The following is a 14,836-nucleotide window of genomic DNA, read 5'->3' as shown; positions in this document are numbered from 1 at the left end:
GGCTTATATTATATGGCTAGTAGGTGTAAAGAATAAAGATCACTGTCTTCAAAAGAAATGTGAAAGAATGCAAGAAATGATCCAAAATTCCTCCACTTAGAAAACCTCAGTTTCTTTGTCTTTCTTCCTCTGCACTTTCATCGACTGTATCTATCTTCGGCTTAGCTGGGATTTAGTTGACTCCGCTATTTCAAAGTGTTCCCTCAATAACTGCATCTCATTTGCACAGTAATGTGACATGTCTTCCTCACAGCTAGTGTTACAGAAAGAGACAGTACCTTAAAGGGATAGTTTGGGATTTTGGCAATGAAGCAGATTCATGAATATGGTATCCACGAGTTCATATGACTCTGGGGAAGTAAAAAAAGGACTTTCCGAACCATCCCTTTAATCCAATGCAGCTACAGTACGGTTTAAACACAGCCCTGACTGAATGCAAATGGGCGTCTTTGAGATTTAGCTGCCTCAGCGTAGAGGAGAGCAGAGGAGTGGAGAGGAAGAGAGGAGACCAATGATCACAGTCTCCAGGGGGTCTTTCCGTATAGAGGTCTTGGACGTGTCCCTGGTCAAAGGTGTTTCACTTTAAAAGGAATATAATGCCATTTGGGATGCACACAATGTCATTTCTATGGTCCTTTAGAAATGGATGTAGAATGGAGGAGACTTTAACATATATAATAGTGTCAGAGTTCAATCATTTTGTGTGTATAAGCGAGCATATATCCCCCAGTCCCCTTCCTTCTAATAGACCAGGGTATAATACTTCACACTCTATCCCCCAGTCCCCTTCCTTCTAATAGACCAGGGTATAATACTTCACACTCTATCCCCCAGTCCCCTTCCTTCTCATAGACCAGGGTATAATACTTCACACTCTATCCCCCAGTCCCCTTCCTTCTCATAGACCAGGGTATAATACTTCACACTCTATCCCCCAGCCTCCTTCCTTCTAATAGTCCAGGGTATAATACTTCACACTCTATCCCCCAGCCTCCTTCTAATAGACCAGGGTATAATACTTCACACTCTATCCCCCAGCCTCCTTCTAATAGACCAGGGTATAATACTTCACACTCTATCCCCCAGCCTCCTTCTAATTGACCAGGGTATAATACTTCACACTCTATCCCCCATTCTCCTTCCTTCTAATAGACCAGGGTATAATACTTCACACTCTATCCCCCAGTCCCCTTCCTACTAATAGACCAGGGTATAATACTTCACACTCTATCCCCCAGCCTCCTTCTAATAGACCAGGGTATAATACTTCACACTCTATCCCCCAGTCCCCTTCCTTCTAATAGACCAGGGTATAATACTTCACACTCTATCCCCCAGTCTCCTTCTAATAGACCAGGGTATAATACTTCACACTCTATCCCCCAGCCTCCTTCTAATAGACCAGGGTATAATACTTCACACTCTATCCCCCAGTCCCCTTCCTTCTAATAGACCAGGGTATAATACTTCACACTCTATCCCCCAGCCCCCTTCCTTCTAATAGACCAGGGTATAATACTTCACACTCTATCCCCCCAGTCCCCTTCCTTCTAATAGACCAGGGTATAATACTTCACACTCTATCCACCCAGTGCCCTTTACATTCTTCCAAAGATGAGAAGGTCTTGGGGTTATATCTGACAGGTCTCATGCCCTGTCCCAGCATGCTCTGCTTCTTCAATCCACTGTTTACATGAGGAAAGCAAAAGAGGGATTTTAAGGGGAATCCTACTGTTTAGAAATCATATTTTAAATTATGCATTCACTGCTGCTCTGTTGGAGACTTTGTTAATCGTTAGTGTATCTCTCACTTGCAGAGATTAATACCTAGATCTGAAAATGTGATACTGGGAAGACAGCGGGCATGGTGGCGCATAATGAATATTATTAATAATGAATGTGATGATAGAAAGAGCATTTGTTTTATGAAATGAAGAAATGTCACAGTTTTTCAAAGTGATTGGTAATCTGTTTGTCTCTTTCCCTTTATCTTGTTATTTTGATTTTGATTTTTTCTCTCCTTTCTCTTTCTCTCCCTCTCCCTCTCCGTCCTTTCTCCCCCCTCTCTCTCTCTCCCTCTACCTCTCTTTCCAGTGGTGGTGTTGTACACTCAGGGGGTGGAGACCAAACAGTGGCGAGAGGTAAGAAGCAGAACAACTCTCTCTCTGTCTCTATCTCTGTCTCGCTTTCTCGCTCTCTCTCGATTTCTCTCCCTCTCTCTTGCTTTCCACAAGAATCTAGCAACATTCAAACTATTCTCAATTGCTTTCCAATACAATTGTGAGTCTCTTGACTCTAAACTTGTCAGCATGAAGAATGACTGTCTGACTAGCATCAGTAGCTCAATCAAGCTGCCTCTCCTTTCCTATCCATAACATTTTAGAATCTAGCTTGGGAAACACTCTTATTCTAATTGTTCTAGAATACTCAGACTCAGCAGAACTCTGTTCTGTTCCAGCCCTGTCTGTCTCCAGGTAAATGCTGCTCGTGACAATCATTCTAGTCTCTATTGATTGTCTTGTGAATATTCATTGCTTGGCTTAGGGCATATTTTTGCTCTGAGCGATTGGCCATTATGGTGATTGCTACACATATCGATAAAGATTAGCGTCAGTGTCAGAATCTCTCCGGTTCTGCCAGTAACCTGGCCTTACCCTTGACCCAGGGCAGAGTGTCTTAATTGGGGCCAAATTTTAGCAGGAGGTGCAGTGAGTTCAGATAGATGTCTTTATAAACTGCTCTATACTGCTCTATACCTGGATGGCAGATGTGGGCCACGTTCAGTTGCAACACGTTCTTGAGCATTGTAGATAGAAATTCCATAGAGCCGACGTGATTCCTTATTCTACATTTGGAAAAGGCATGCTTGTTCTGCATAGCATATTTCTATCTGAACCTTCCAAAACGTTGCTTCCTGCTGAATGTGCCCCTAGGTTCAAATAATATGACTTAAAAAATGATTTTTTTTGCTGCAGTGCTTGATTGAGCTTGCCTGCTTGGCGCAATGGAACCAATTAAATGATGTGCATTTGACACTTGGAATCTAAAAATGTACAGCTCTGCACTATAGCACCTATAAAAGCCAAATCTCTTGCTTTTGAGTCAAGAATCTCCTCCTCTCACTGTGTATGGCTGTGAAGCTTCATCTCTCTCTCTGTTCCTCTCTTTGTTGTTATCAGGTAACCTGCCGCCTGCTAACAGCTAACAAGCTCAGGGTGCAGCAGGCACTAAAGCTCTCTTTTTGAAGAGATATGGGGCCTGTTATTTGGCTCAGGGCATACTGGCTTTGTGAGGCAGAGAGTCAAGTTGTGTGGAGATGATAGAGCTAATCATTGGTGTTGGCCCCTCTCTCATCAAATATGTTTTTTGTCCACCTCGTGTTGAGATAGTAGATAGGGTCTGAGCTCTCCTCTCCTCACTGTCTCCCCGCCTGTAATCACATTACTCCGCCTTCTGTGGGAGGAGGAGCAAACCTTTCTGTCAGCCTTCTGTGGGAGGAGGAACGGTTCTTTCTGTCAGCCTTCTGTGGGAGGAGAAACAGACCTTTCTGTCAGCCTTCTGTGGGAGTAGAAACAGACCTTTCTGTCAGCCTTCTCTCACACTCCTCCTTCTGTAGGATGCATTCTCCTAGCTGTCTATCGGCTGTCACATTGCCTCTCCATAGGCTGTCCCATTGCCTCTCCACAGCCTGTCCCATTGCCTCTCCATAGCCTGTCCCATTGCCTCTCCATAGCCTGTCCCATTGCCTCTCCATAGCCTGTCCCAATGCCTCTCCATAGCCGGTCCCATTGCCTCTCCATAGCCTGTCCCAATGCCTCTCCTTAGCCTGTCCCAATGCCTCTCCATAGCCGGTCCCAATGCCTCTCCATAGCCTGTCCCAATGCCTCTCCATAGCCTGTCCCACTTCTCCCACTAGTGTAGGTACGCTATAACGTACGAGGAACGGTCTTCTGTTTCCACTACTGTAGAATAGGAACTGTCTATGTGGGAGGACCTGTCATATGTATATAATACTGTGGGAGGCACTGTCATTTCTATATACTACTGTGGGAGGACCTGTCATAGCTATATGCTACTGTGGGAGGACCTGTCATATCTATATACGACTGTGGAACTCCCCTATCTATCAACTGACTGCCTTCCATACTGCTGCTCCATCTAGTACCTCCATACTACTGCTCCATCTAGTACCTCCATACTACTGCTCTATTTTGTACCTCCATTATACTGCTCCATCTAGTACCTCCATCTAGTACCTCCATACTACTGCTCCATCTAGCACCTCCATAATACTGCTCCATCTAGTACCTCCATACTACTGCTCCATCTAGTACCTCTGTACTGCTGCTCCATCTAGTACCTCCATACTACTGCTCCATCTAGTACCTACATACTACTGCTCCATCTAGTACCTCCATACTGCTGCTCCATCTCGTACCTCCATACTACTGCTCCATCTAGTACCTCCATACTACTGCTCCATCTAGTACCTCCATACTACTGCTCCATCTAGTACCTACATACTACTGCTCCATCTAGTACCTCCATACTACTGCTCTGTCTAGTACCTCCATACTACTGCTCCATCTCGTACCTCCATACTACTGCTCCATCTAGTACCTCCATACTACTGCTCCATCTAGTACCTACATACTACTGCTCCATCTAGTACCTCCATAATACTGCTCTGTCTAGTACCTCCATACTACTGCTCCATCTAGTACCTCTGTACTACTGCTCCATCTAGCACCTCCATACTACTGCTCTATTTTGTACCTCCATTATACTGCTCCATCTAGTACCTCCATCTAGTACCTCCATACTACTGCTCTATTTTGTACCTCCATTATACTGCTCCATCTAGTACCTCCATCTAGTACCTCCATACTACTGCTCCATCTAGCACCTCCATACTACTGCTCCATCTAGCACCTCCATACTACTGCTCCATCTAGTACCTCCATACTACTGCTCCATCTAGTACCTCTGTACTACTGCTCCATCTAGTACCTCCATACTACTGCTCCATCTAGTACCTCCATACTACTGCTCCATCTAGTACCTACATACTGCTGCTCCATCTAGTACCTACATACTACTGCTCCATCTAGTACCTCCATACTACTGCTCCATCTAGCACCTCCATACTACTGCTCCATCTAGTACCTACATACTGCTGCTCCATCTAGTACCTCCATACTACTGCTCCATCTAGTACCTCCATACTACTGCTCCATCTATTACCTCCATACTACTGCTCCATCTAGTACCTCCATACTACTGCTCCATCTAGTACCTCCATACTACTGCTCCATCTAGTACCTACATACTACTGCTCCATCTAGTACCTACATACTACTGCTCCATCTAGTACCTCCATACTACTGCTCCATCTAGTACCTCCATACTACTGCTCCATCTAGTACCTCCATACTACTGCTCCATCTAGTACCTACATACTACTGCTCCATCTAGTACCTCCATACTACTGCTCCATCTAGTACCTCCATACTACTGCTCCATCTATTACCTCCATACTACTGCTCCATCTAGTACCTCCATACTACTGCTCCATCTAGTACCTCCATACTACTGCTCCATCTAGTACCTCCATACTACTGCTCCATCTAGTACCTACATACTACTGCTCCATCTAGTACCTCCATAATACTGCTCCATCTAGTACCTACATACTACTGCTCCATCTAGTACCTCCATACTGCTGCTCCATCTAGTACCTCCATACTACTGCTCCATCTATTACCTCCATACTACTGCTCCATCTAGTACCTCCATACTACTGCTCCATCTAGTACCTCCATACTACTGCTCCGTCTAGCACCTCCATACTACTGCTCCATCTAGCACCTCCATACTACTGCTCCATCTAGTACCTCTGTACTACTGCTCTATTTTGTACCTCCATTATACTGCTCCATCTAGTACCTCCATACTACTGCTCCATCTAGTACCTCCATACTACTGCTCCGTCTAGTACCTACATACTACTGCTCCATCTAGTACCTACATACTACTGCTCCATCTAGTACCTACATACTACTGCTCCGTCTAGTACCTCCATACTACTGCTCCGTCTAGTACCTCCATACTACTGCTCCATCTAGTACCTCCATACTACTGCTCCGTCTAGTACCTCCATACTACTGCTCCATCTAGTACCTCTGTACTACTGCTCTATTTTGTACCTCCATTATACTGCTCCATCTAGTACCTCCATACTACTGCTCCATCTAGTACCTCCATACTACTGCTCCATCTAGTACCTCTGTACTACTGCTCTATTTTGTACCTCCATTATACTGCTCCATCTAGTACCTCCATACTACTGCTCCATCTAGCACCTCCATACTACTGCTCCATCTAGTACCTCTGTACTACTGCTCTATTTTGTACCTCCATTATACTGCTCCATCTAGTACCTCCATACTACTGCTCCATCTAGTACCTCCATACTACTGCTCCGTCTAGTACCTCCATACTACTGCTCCATCTAGTACCTCCATACTACTGCTCCATCTAGTACCTACATACTACTGCTCCATCTCGTACCTCCGTATTACTGCTCCGTCTAGTACCTCCATAGTAATTACCTTGAATGATGAGGATTGTTGTTCGTTCTCTGAAGAAAGGAAAGTGCTACCTACAGTGCACTAACCTAGTTTTGATTGCAGTAAGTTGTCTTTCGGGGTTCATGCCAGACAGTGCCTCTATGTCTCATCTCTTGTTCTCCAGTTTGTTGTCCAATAGGTTGGGCTATGTTTGTCAATCACCTAAATTTGTACCTTATATTAGATTACCTTCCAGACCCCAAGATGGATTTACAGAATACTTGCATTAATAAATAATATATAAGACAATTGTAATGAATAATTACCCCATTAACTATATCATCTAGTGAGCTGACAGTTATAATGCATGTTGATGTACCGTTTTAATAAGTATTATTAACTGGGTTGGTTTGAACTAATGGCTGTATACAGAACAGCCCTTAGCTGTGGTATATTGGCTATTTACCACACCACCTTGTGCCTTAATTATAAACTGGGTGGTTTGAACTAATGGCTGTATACAGAACAGCCCTTAGCTGTGGTATATTGGCTATATACCACACCACCTTGTGCCTTAATTATAAACTGGGTGGTTTGAACTAATGGCTGTATACAGAACAGCCCTTAGCTGTGGTATATTGGCTATATACCACACCACCTTGTGCCTTAATTATAAACTGGGTGGTTTGAACTAATGGCTGTATACAGAACAACCCTTAGCTGTGGTATATTGACTGTTTACCAAACTGCCTCAGGCCTTATTGCTTAATTATAATGCATGTTGATGTAGAGGTTTAATAAGTATTATAATGCTTATGCAGTATTCCTGGTATAGACTCCCTGTGGTTCCCCATGGTTCAGACACACATTACCTTACCCCTCCTAGAACCAGGCTTTACACATACATCACATTACCTTACCCCTCCTAGAATCAGGCTTTACATCACATTACCTTACCCCTCCTAGAACCAGGCTTTACACATACATCACATTACCTTACCCCTCCTAGAATCAGGCTTTACATCACATTACCTTACCCCTCCTAGAATCAGGCTTTACATCACATTACCTTACCCCTCCTAGAACCAGGCTTTACATCACATTACCTTACCCCTCCTAGAACCAGGCTTTACATCACATTACCTTACCCCTCCTAGAACCAGGCTTTACATCACATTACCTTACCCCTCCTAGAACCAGGCTTTACATCACATTACCTTACCCCTCCTAGAACCAGGCTTTACATCACATTACCTTACCCCTCCTAGAACCAGGCTTTACATCACATTACCTTACCCCTCCTAAAACCAGGCTTTACATCACATTACTCTAATATTATTCCAAGTCGGATTCTTTCTCCCACATCTCCACATCTCACCCCACAATGTATTGTTATTCAAATTAGAGAGAAGGAAGCGGAGGCTGTTCACAGCAAGAGCCCTGTATCCGACATCTCACCCCACAATGTATTCTAGTTAGAGAAGGTAGCATAGGGAAGCTGAATAAGACATCTTTGCCCTAGAATGTATTATTGTTCAAGTTAGAGTAGTGTCTTCTCACAGCTGCTGTAGCCTGCAGCAACCTGAACTCAGGGGTCAACGTAACATATTAATAGTAAATTTGTCTCCCTCCATTTAGTATGATATGTAGCGTTTGGTATGGTATGTATTCATTTGTGGATACATTCATATGATATCATAAGAATTACAAAATGTTACAAATTTGCAATATGTTTGATATGTTGCGAATTCCAGTTTGGTGTGGCTGACATAAGCTAGGCTAGGGGTAGGGTTAGAGGTTCAGGTTAAGTTTAAGTCTAGGGTTAGTGGTTAAAGTTAAGTAGTTGCAAAGTTGCTAAAATGATCTTTGATGAGATTCAAACACACAACCTTTGGGTTTCTAGACATTTGCGTCATACACCCACTCATCCTCCTTGACCGACTTGTCTTGCTTAGTTTTTGACTTAAGTAACATTCTGTCTTGTGTAACCATACCAAAACGTAACATATCATACTAACTGGAGAGTCATACATTTACATATACTATGATATGCCTAGTCTTTAAGGCCAGGCTGCCTGCAGACCACCTAAAGTCAAAGGTTACAATGTATACTGAACAAAAATGTAAACGCAACAGGCAACAATTTCAATGATTTTACTGAGTTATAGTTCACATAAGGAAATCAGTCTACTGAAATAAATTCATTAGGCCCTAATCTTTTGATTTCAGATGACTGGGCAGGGGAGCAGCTATGGGTGGGCCTGGGAGGGCATATGCCCACCCACTTGGGAGACTGGCCCACCCACTGGGGAGCAAGGCCCAGCCAATCAGAATGAGTTTTTCACCACAAAAGGGGCTTATTACAAACAGCAATACTCCTCAGTTTCATCAGCTATCCAGGAGGCTGGTTTCAGGCAATCCCGTAGGTGAAGAAACCGGATGTGGAAGTCCTGGGCTGGCATGGTTACAAATGGTCTGCAGTTGTGAGGCCGTTTGGACCTACTGACATTTTTTTTTAAATGACGTTGGAGGCAGCTTATGGTTGAGAAATTAACATTAAATGATCTGGCAATAGCTCTGGTGGAAATTCCTGCAGTCAGCATGCCAATTGCATGCTCCCTGAAAACTTGAGACATATGAGGCATTGTGTTGTGTCCCCAGCACAAGGTGCACCTGTGTAATGATCGTGCTGTTTAATCAGCTTCTTGATATGCCACACCTATCAGATTGCTGGATTATCGTGGCAAAGGAGAAATGCTCACTAACAAGGATGGAAACAAATTTTGGTGCATATGGAAAATGTTGGTGATCTTTTATTTCAGGTCATTCTTTTTATTTAACTAAGCAAGTCAGTTAAGAACAAATTCTTTTTTACAATGACAGCCTAGGAACAGAGTTAATTGCCTGGTTCAGAAGAACAGGTTTTTACTCTGTCAGCTCGGGCATTGGATCTAGCAACCTTTTGGTTACTGGCCCGATGATCTAACCACTAGGCTACCTACCACCCCGAAAATGGAATATGGGAACATGGGACCAATATTAGGCCTGGGCGATATGGCAAATAAATTATTACGATATCTATATATTTTTTTCATTCGATAACGATAATTATCACGATATTAATCAAATAATGTTTAAAAAGGTGCATATCTGCTTCAGACTCAAGAATGCCTAATGGCTGAACAAACCCCTTGGCAGGTAGCCTAGTGATTAGAGAGTTGGGCCAGTAACTGTAAAGGTTGCTAGATCAAATCCCTGAGCTGACAAGGTAAAAATCTGTTGTTCTACCCCTGAACAAGGCAGTTAACCCATTGTTCCCTGATAGGCTGTCAATGTAAATAAGAAGTTGCCTAGTTAAATAAATGTTCCATTTCTTTTAAATTATGTGAGCGACGCATAAAATTATACTTTAAGGAAAATTGTTCCATGTTTGCGGCCAGGGAGCACATACCTGGGGTCAATTAAATTGATAACCCTCTTGAAACCTTCCTTTTCGACTGTGCTAGTTGGTAGCATGTCCTTAGCAATGCAATGCGTAATAGCATTTGTGATGTCTTTGTCTTTTTGATGTTTGCTTGTAGGGCATAAATGCTGTCAGTGTTGACTGCTTCGGGCAAACATCCCTAGATTGGCTGGTGCTTGAGAAGCATTTTTATCAATACCGTGGCGCAAACTCAAATTTCCTGCATGTTCCAAAGAGTGATTTTGCTTCAGATGTTGAAAAAGGTTTGTTGTATTACCAGACTTCGTAGCCACCTGTCTACGGCACAATTTGCACCGAACATTGCTCTGCTCTTTGTCGGACTTCAAAAAGCCAAACCACTTCCAAATTACTCAAACAGTTTAACCCTTTTTATCAATAATTTCTTCGTTGGAAGCTGCTCCTTCTCCATGGCTATCACTGCCACTGTTTTTACCTACATCACTCATTTTTTGTGGTTAATAGTGGCTACTCCATCACTCGAGTTGCTAAGTGGTTTTTAGTGGGCGTATACCTCTCCATGTGCATATTGTCACTTCTCCACACGTTCCTGCTGCGTCACAGAGGTGAAATGGACTGCTGTACCTAATTATTCTATATCGACATTATCAAAAATGAATGTAAACATTTTTATATCGTTATTGAGGGAAGTAATTACCTCGATAATTATTGATATTGATTTATCGCCTAGCCCTAACCAATACTTTACATGTTGCATTTATATTTTTGTTCAGTATATTTTAGTTAGAGAGAAGGCATTGGAGGCTGAATTTGACATCTCCACCAACAATGTTTTCTTGTTATAGGGTTAAAGAGAAGGCTGACATGCTGACCAGACCGGACATGTTGCGTGCACGAGCTTTGCAAAATGAATATACATATACATGTTATTCCATCCTTGTACCCACACTGCTCACGAGCGTCTGCGTGGCCAGGCACTAACATAGAAATGAGTTCTATTTGTGATGCTCAATGCACTGCAAGTCTGGCCTATCCCATCTTCTCATTGGTTTTTAGGAGCATATACCCACGTGGGTGATTTAAAGATGAACTGACGTCCACACTCCTGTTGGGTGTAGTAATGCTGTAAAGTTGGTTGCCAACCAGCATATGAAGTCCAAATAAGAAAAAGAAGCCTGAAGGAAGGAGGAGAGATGATGAGAAACAAATTTAGTTTATCGTTTTATCTGTGGATTCATTTTCGGAGGACCTTGTGCATTTCAGGTAAAATAACAACCCAATGTTTATATCCCAGGACGAACTAGCTAGCAACAGCAAGCTAGCTAGCTAAATTGCCATAAATGTTTAATGCTTTTTGACCTGTCCCCAAATTAATATAATTGGTTCAGAGTTTGTTTTGATATTTCAACCTGTGTGTTCTGATCGCTTCTGGTGTGGGTGAACAAAATCAATGTGTTCGCAATGGAGCACGTCTGGTTTGGTCAGCATGTGAGGCTCATCTCACAATTTATGCTAGTTCAGGTGAGAGTTATAGGCTGCACAGCCGGGGAGAGGTGACATCCACACACCAGGGTTTGTCTGTCTGGGGTTGAAAGGTAATGGTACAGCCTTACCTGGCTCCCATCTAAGCTTCAGACACCCACTGTGCAGAGCCAGAGGGCATTTCCAGGTAAAGCTGTTATTTCCTCACATAGATAAGGGCCAGAGCCAGTGCTCTAAATTGCATTGGAGAAAGCTGAGTCTTCACTCTGGAGTAGAATCTTTTTGCCTTTTGTAAAGTTAGGCCTTTTGGCTCAGGCAAGTTTGCTTCTGGATTTCTGCTTCCACCACTTCCTCAACTTCCAGCCCATCCTCACCTGACATATGTATTTTTCTCAGCTCTTTGATCTGAAGAGATGTCAACTTGTCCTGAATCTACAGTTAGGGCTGGATTCAATTCTTATTACATTTACATTGTAGTCATTTAGCAGACAGACACTCTTATCCAGAGCAACTTACAGTAGTGAATGCATACATTTCATTAAAAAAAAATCTCCATACTGGTCCCCCGTGGGAATCAAACCCACAACCCTGGCATTGCAAACACCATGCTCTACCAACTGAGCCACATGGGACAAATACTGTGGGGAAGTATTGCGGGAAAGTATTGCCGGAAAGTATTGCGGAACAGATTGGTGTTAAAATGATTGGTGTAACACCGATGTAAAAGTAATTGGTGTTAAAATGTAAAGGTAATTTCCGTTTACCTTGAATGCAATCTCTGCAAACGAGGGAACATTGCCTTTAAATTTCAATAAAGCTATGACACAGATCTTGCGATAATGATTGAATCCTGCCCTTAGTTAGCTCATAGACTGACAGAATGAGAGAAAGTGCGAGAGAGAGAGTGAGATTTCCAATTGGCTATACTAAAACTCTTTAACATCATCCTTAGCTTTGGCGTCTTCCCCAATATTTGGAATCAAGGACTGATCACCCCAATCCACAAAAGTGGAGACAAATTTGACCCCAATAACTACCGTGGGATATGCGTCAACAGCAACCTTGGGAAAATGATCTGCGTTATCATTAACAGCAGACTCGTACATTTCCTCAGTGAAAGCAATGTACTGAGGAAATGTCAATTGGATTTTTACCAAATTATCGTATGACCACATATTCACCCTGCACACCCTAATTGACAAACAAACAAATCAAAACAAAGGCAAAGTCTTCTCATGCTTTGTTGATTTCAAAAAAGACATTGACTCAATTTGGCATGAGGATCTGCTTTACAAATTGATGTAAAGTGGTGTTGGGGGAAAAACATACAACATTATAAAATCCATGTACAACAAGTGTGCGTTTAAAATTGGCAAAAAACTTCTTCCCACAGGGCCGTGGGGTGAGACAGGGATCCAGATTAAGTCCCACCCTCTTCAACATGTATATCAATGAATTGGCGAGGGCACTAGAACAGTGTGCAGCACCTGGCCTTACCCTACTAGAATCTGAAGTCAAATGTTTACTGTTTGCTGATAATCTGGTGCTTCTGTCACCAACCAAGGAGGACCTACAGCAACACCTAGATCTTCTGCACCGATTCTGCCAGACCTGGGCCCTGACAGTAAATCGCAGTAAGACCAAAATAATGGTGTTCCACAAAAGGTCCAGTCACCAGGACCACAAATACAAATTCCATCTAGACATCGTTTCCCTAGAGCACACAAAAAACTATACATATTCATATAACTATACACACATTTGTTTTTATTATTTCACCTTTATTTAACCAGGTAGGCCAGTTGAGAACAAACTCTCATTTACAACTGCAACCTGGCCAAGATAAAGCAAAGCAGTGCGACACAAACAACAACAAAGAGTTACACATGGAATAAACAAACGTACAGTCAATAACACAATAGGAAACAATCTATATACAGTGTGTGCAATGAGGTAAGATTAGGGAGGTAAGGCAATAAATAGGCCGTTGTGGCGGAGTAATTACAATTTATCAATTAAACACTGGAGTGATAGATGTGCAGAAGATGAATGTGCAAGTAGAGATACTGGGGTGCAAAGGAGCAAAAAAATAAATAACAATATGAGGATGAGGTAGTTGGATGGGCTATTTACAGATGGGCTATGTAAAGGTGCAATGATCTGTAAGCTGCTCTGACAGCTGATGCTTAAAGTTAGTGAGGGAGATATAAGTCTCCAGCTTCAGTGATTTTTGCAATTAATTCCAGTCATTGGCAGCAGAGAACTGGAAAGAAAGGTGGCGAAATGAGGAATAGGCTTTGGCGGTGACCAGTGAAATATACCTGCTGAAGTGCGTGCTACAGGTGGGTGCTGCTATGGTGACCAGTGAGCTGAGATAAGGCGGGGCTTTACCTAGCAAAGACTTATAGATGACCTGGAGCCAGTGGGTTTGGCGACGAATATGAAGCGAGGGCCAGCCAACGAGAGCATACAGGTCGCAGTGGTGGGTGGTATATGGGGCTTTTGTGACAAAATGGATGGCACTGTGATAGACTGAATCCAATTTGCTGTGTAGTGTTGGAGGCTATTTTATAAATGACATCGCCGAAGTCAAGGATCGGTAGGATAGTCAGTTTTTTCGACGCCAGGACAGCGGAGTCAATCACCACCTTCCGGAGACACCTGAAACCCCACCTCTTTAAGGAATACCTAGGATAGGATAAAGTAATCCTTCTAATCCCCCCCCCCCCCCTAAAAGATTTAGATGCACTATTGTAAAGTGGTTGTTCCACTGGATATCATAAGGTGAATGCACCAATTTGTAAGTCACTCTGGATAAGAGCGTCTGCTAAATGACTTAATTGTAAAATGTAAATGTAATGTTTGGCAGCATGAGTGAAGGATGCTTTGTTGCAAAATAGGAAGCCGATTCTAGATTTAATTTTGGATTGGAGATGCTTAATGTGAGTCTGGGAGGAGAGTTTACAGTCTAACCAGACACCTAAGTATTTGTAATTGTCCACATATTCTAAGTCAGAACCGTCCAGAGTAGTGATGCTGGACGGGAGGGCAGGTGCGGGCAGCGATCGGTTGAAGAGCATGCATTTAGTTTTACTTGCATTTAAGAGCAGTTGGAGGCCACGGAAGGAGAGTTGTATGGCATTGAAGCTAGTCTGGATGTTATTTAAAACCTCTCTGGGACATGTGGGACGCTAGCGTCCCACCCGCGGGACACACTAGTCAACAGCCAGTGAAATAGCAGGGCTGTAACGCCCTGGCCATAGAGAGGGGTTTTTTGTTTTTTATTTTGGTTAGGCCAGGGTGTTACATTGGGTGGGCGTTCTATGTTCTGTTTCTATGTGTT

General features: G+C 42.9%; 1 protein-coding gene across 2 annotated transcripts in view; it reads left to right on the top strand.

Moving 5' to 3' along the window:
• LOC115168663 (copine-5) overlaps window positions 1-14,836 on the top strand; it is a 158,633-nt gene that overhangs the window by 27,299 nt on the left and 116,498 nt on the right. For both annotated transcript variants that reach the window (XM_029724135.1, XM_029724134.1), the window contains exon 3: window positions 2,095-2,141. In XM_029724135.1, coding sequence (XP_029579995.1) covers window positions 2,095-2,141 — 47 coding nt within the window. The remainder of the gene's footprint in view (window positions 1-2,094; window positions 2,142-14,836) is intronic.

Source organism: Salmo trutta, chromosome 30 (genome assembly GCF_901001165.1).
Source record: "Salmo trutta chromosome 30, fSalTru1.1, whole genome shotgun sequence".
Classification (NCBI taxonomy): Eukaryota; Metazoa; Chordata; class Actinopteri; order Salmoniformes; family Salmonidae; genus Salmo; species Salmo trutta.
The sequence above is the reverse complement of the archived record's forward strand: the minus strand, read 5'-3'. Positions and strand labels throughout refer to the sequence as shown.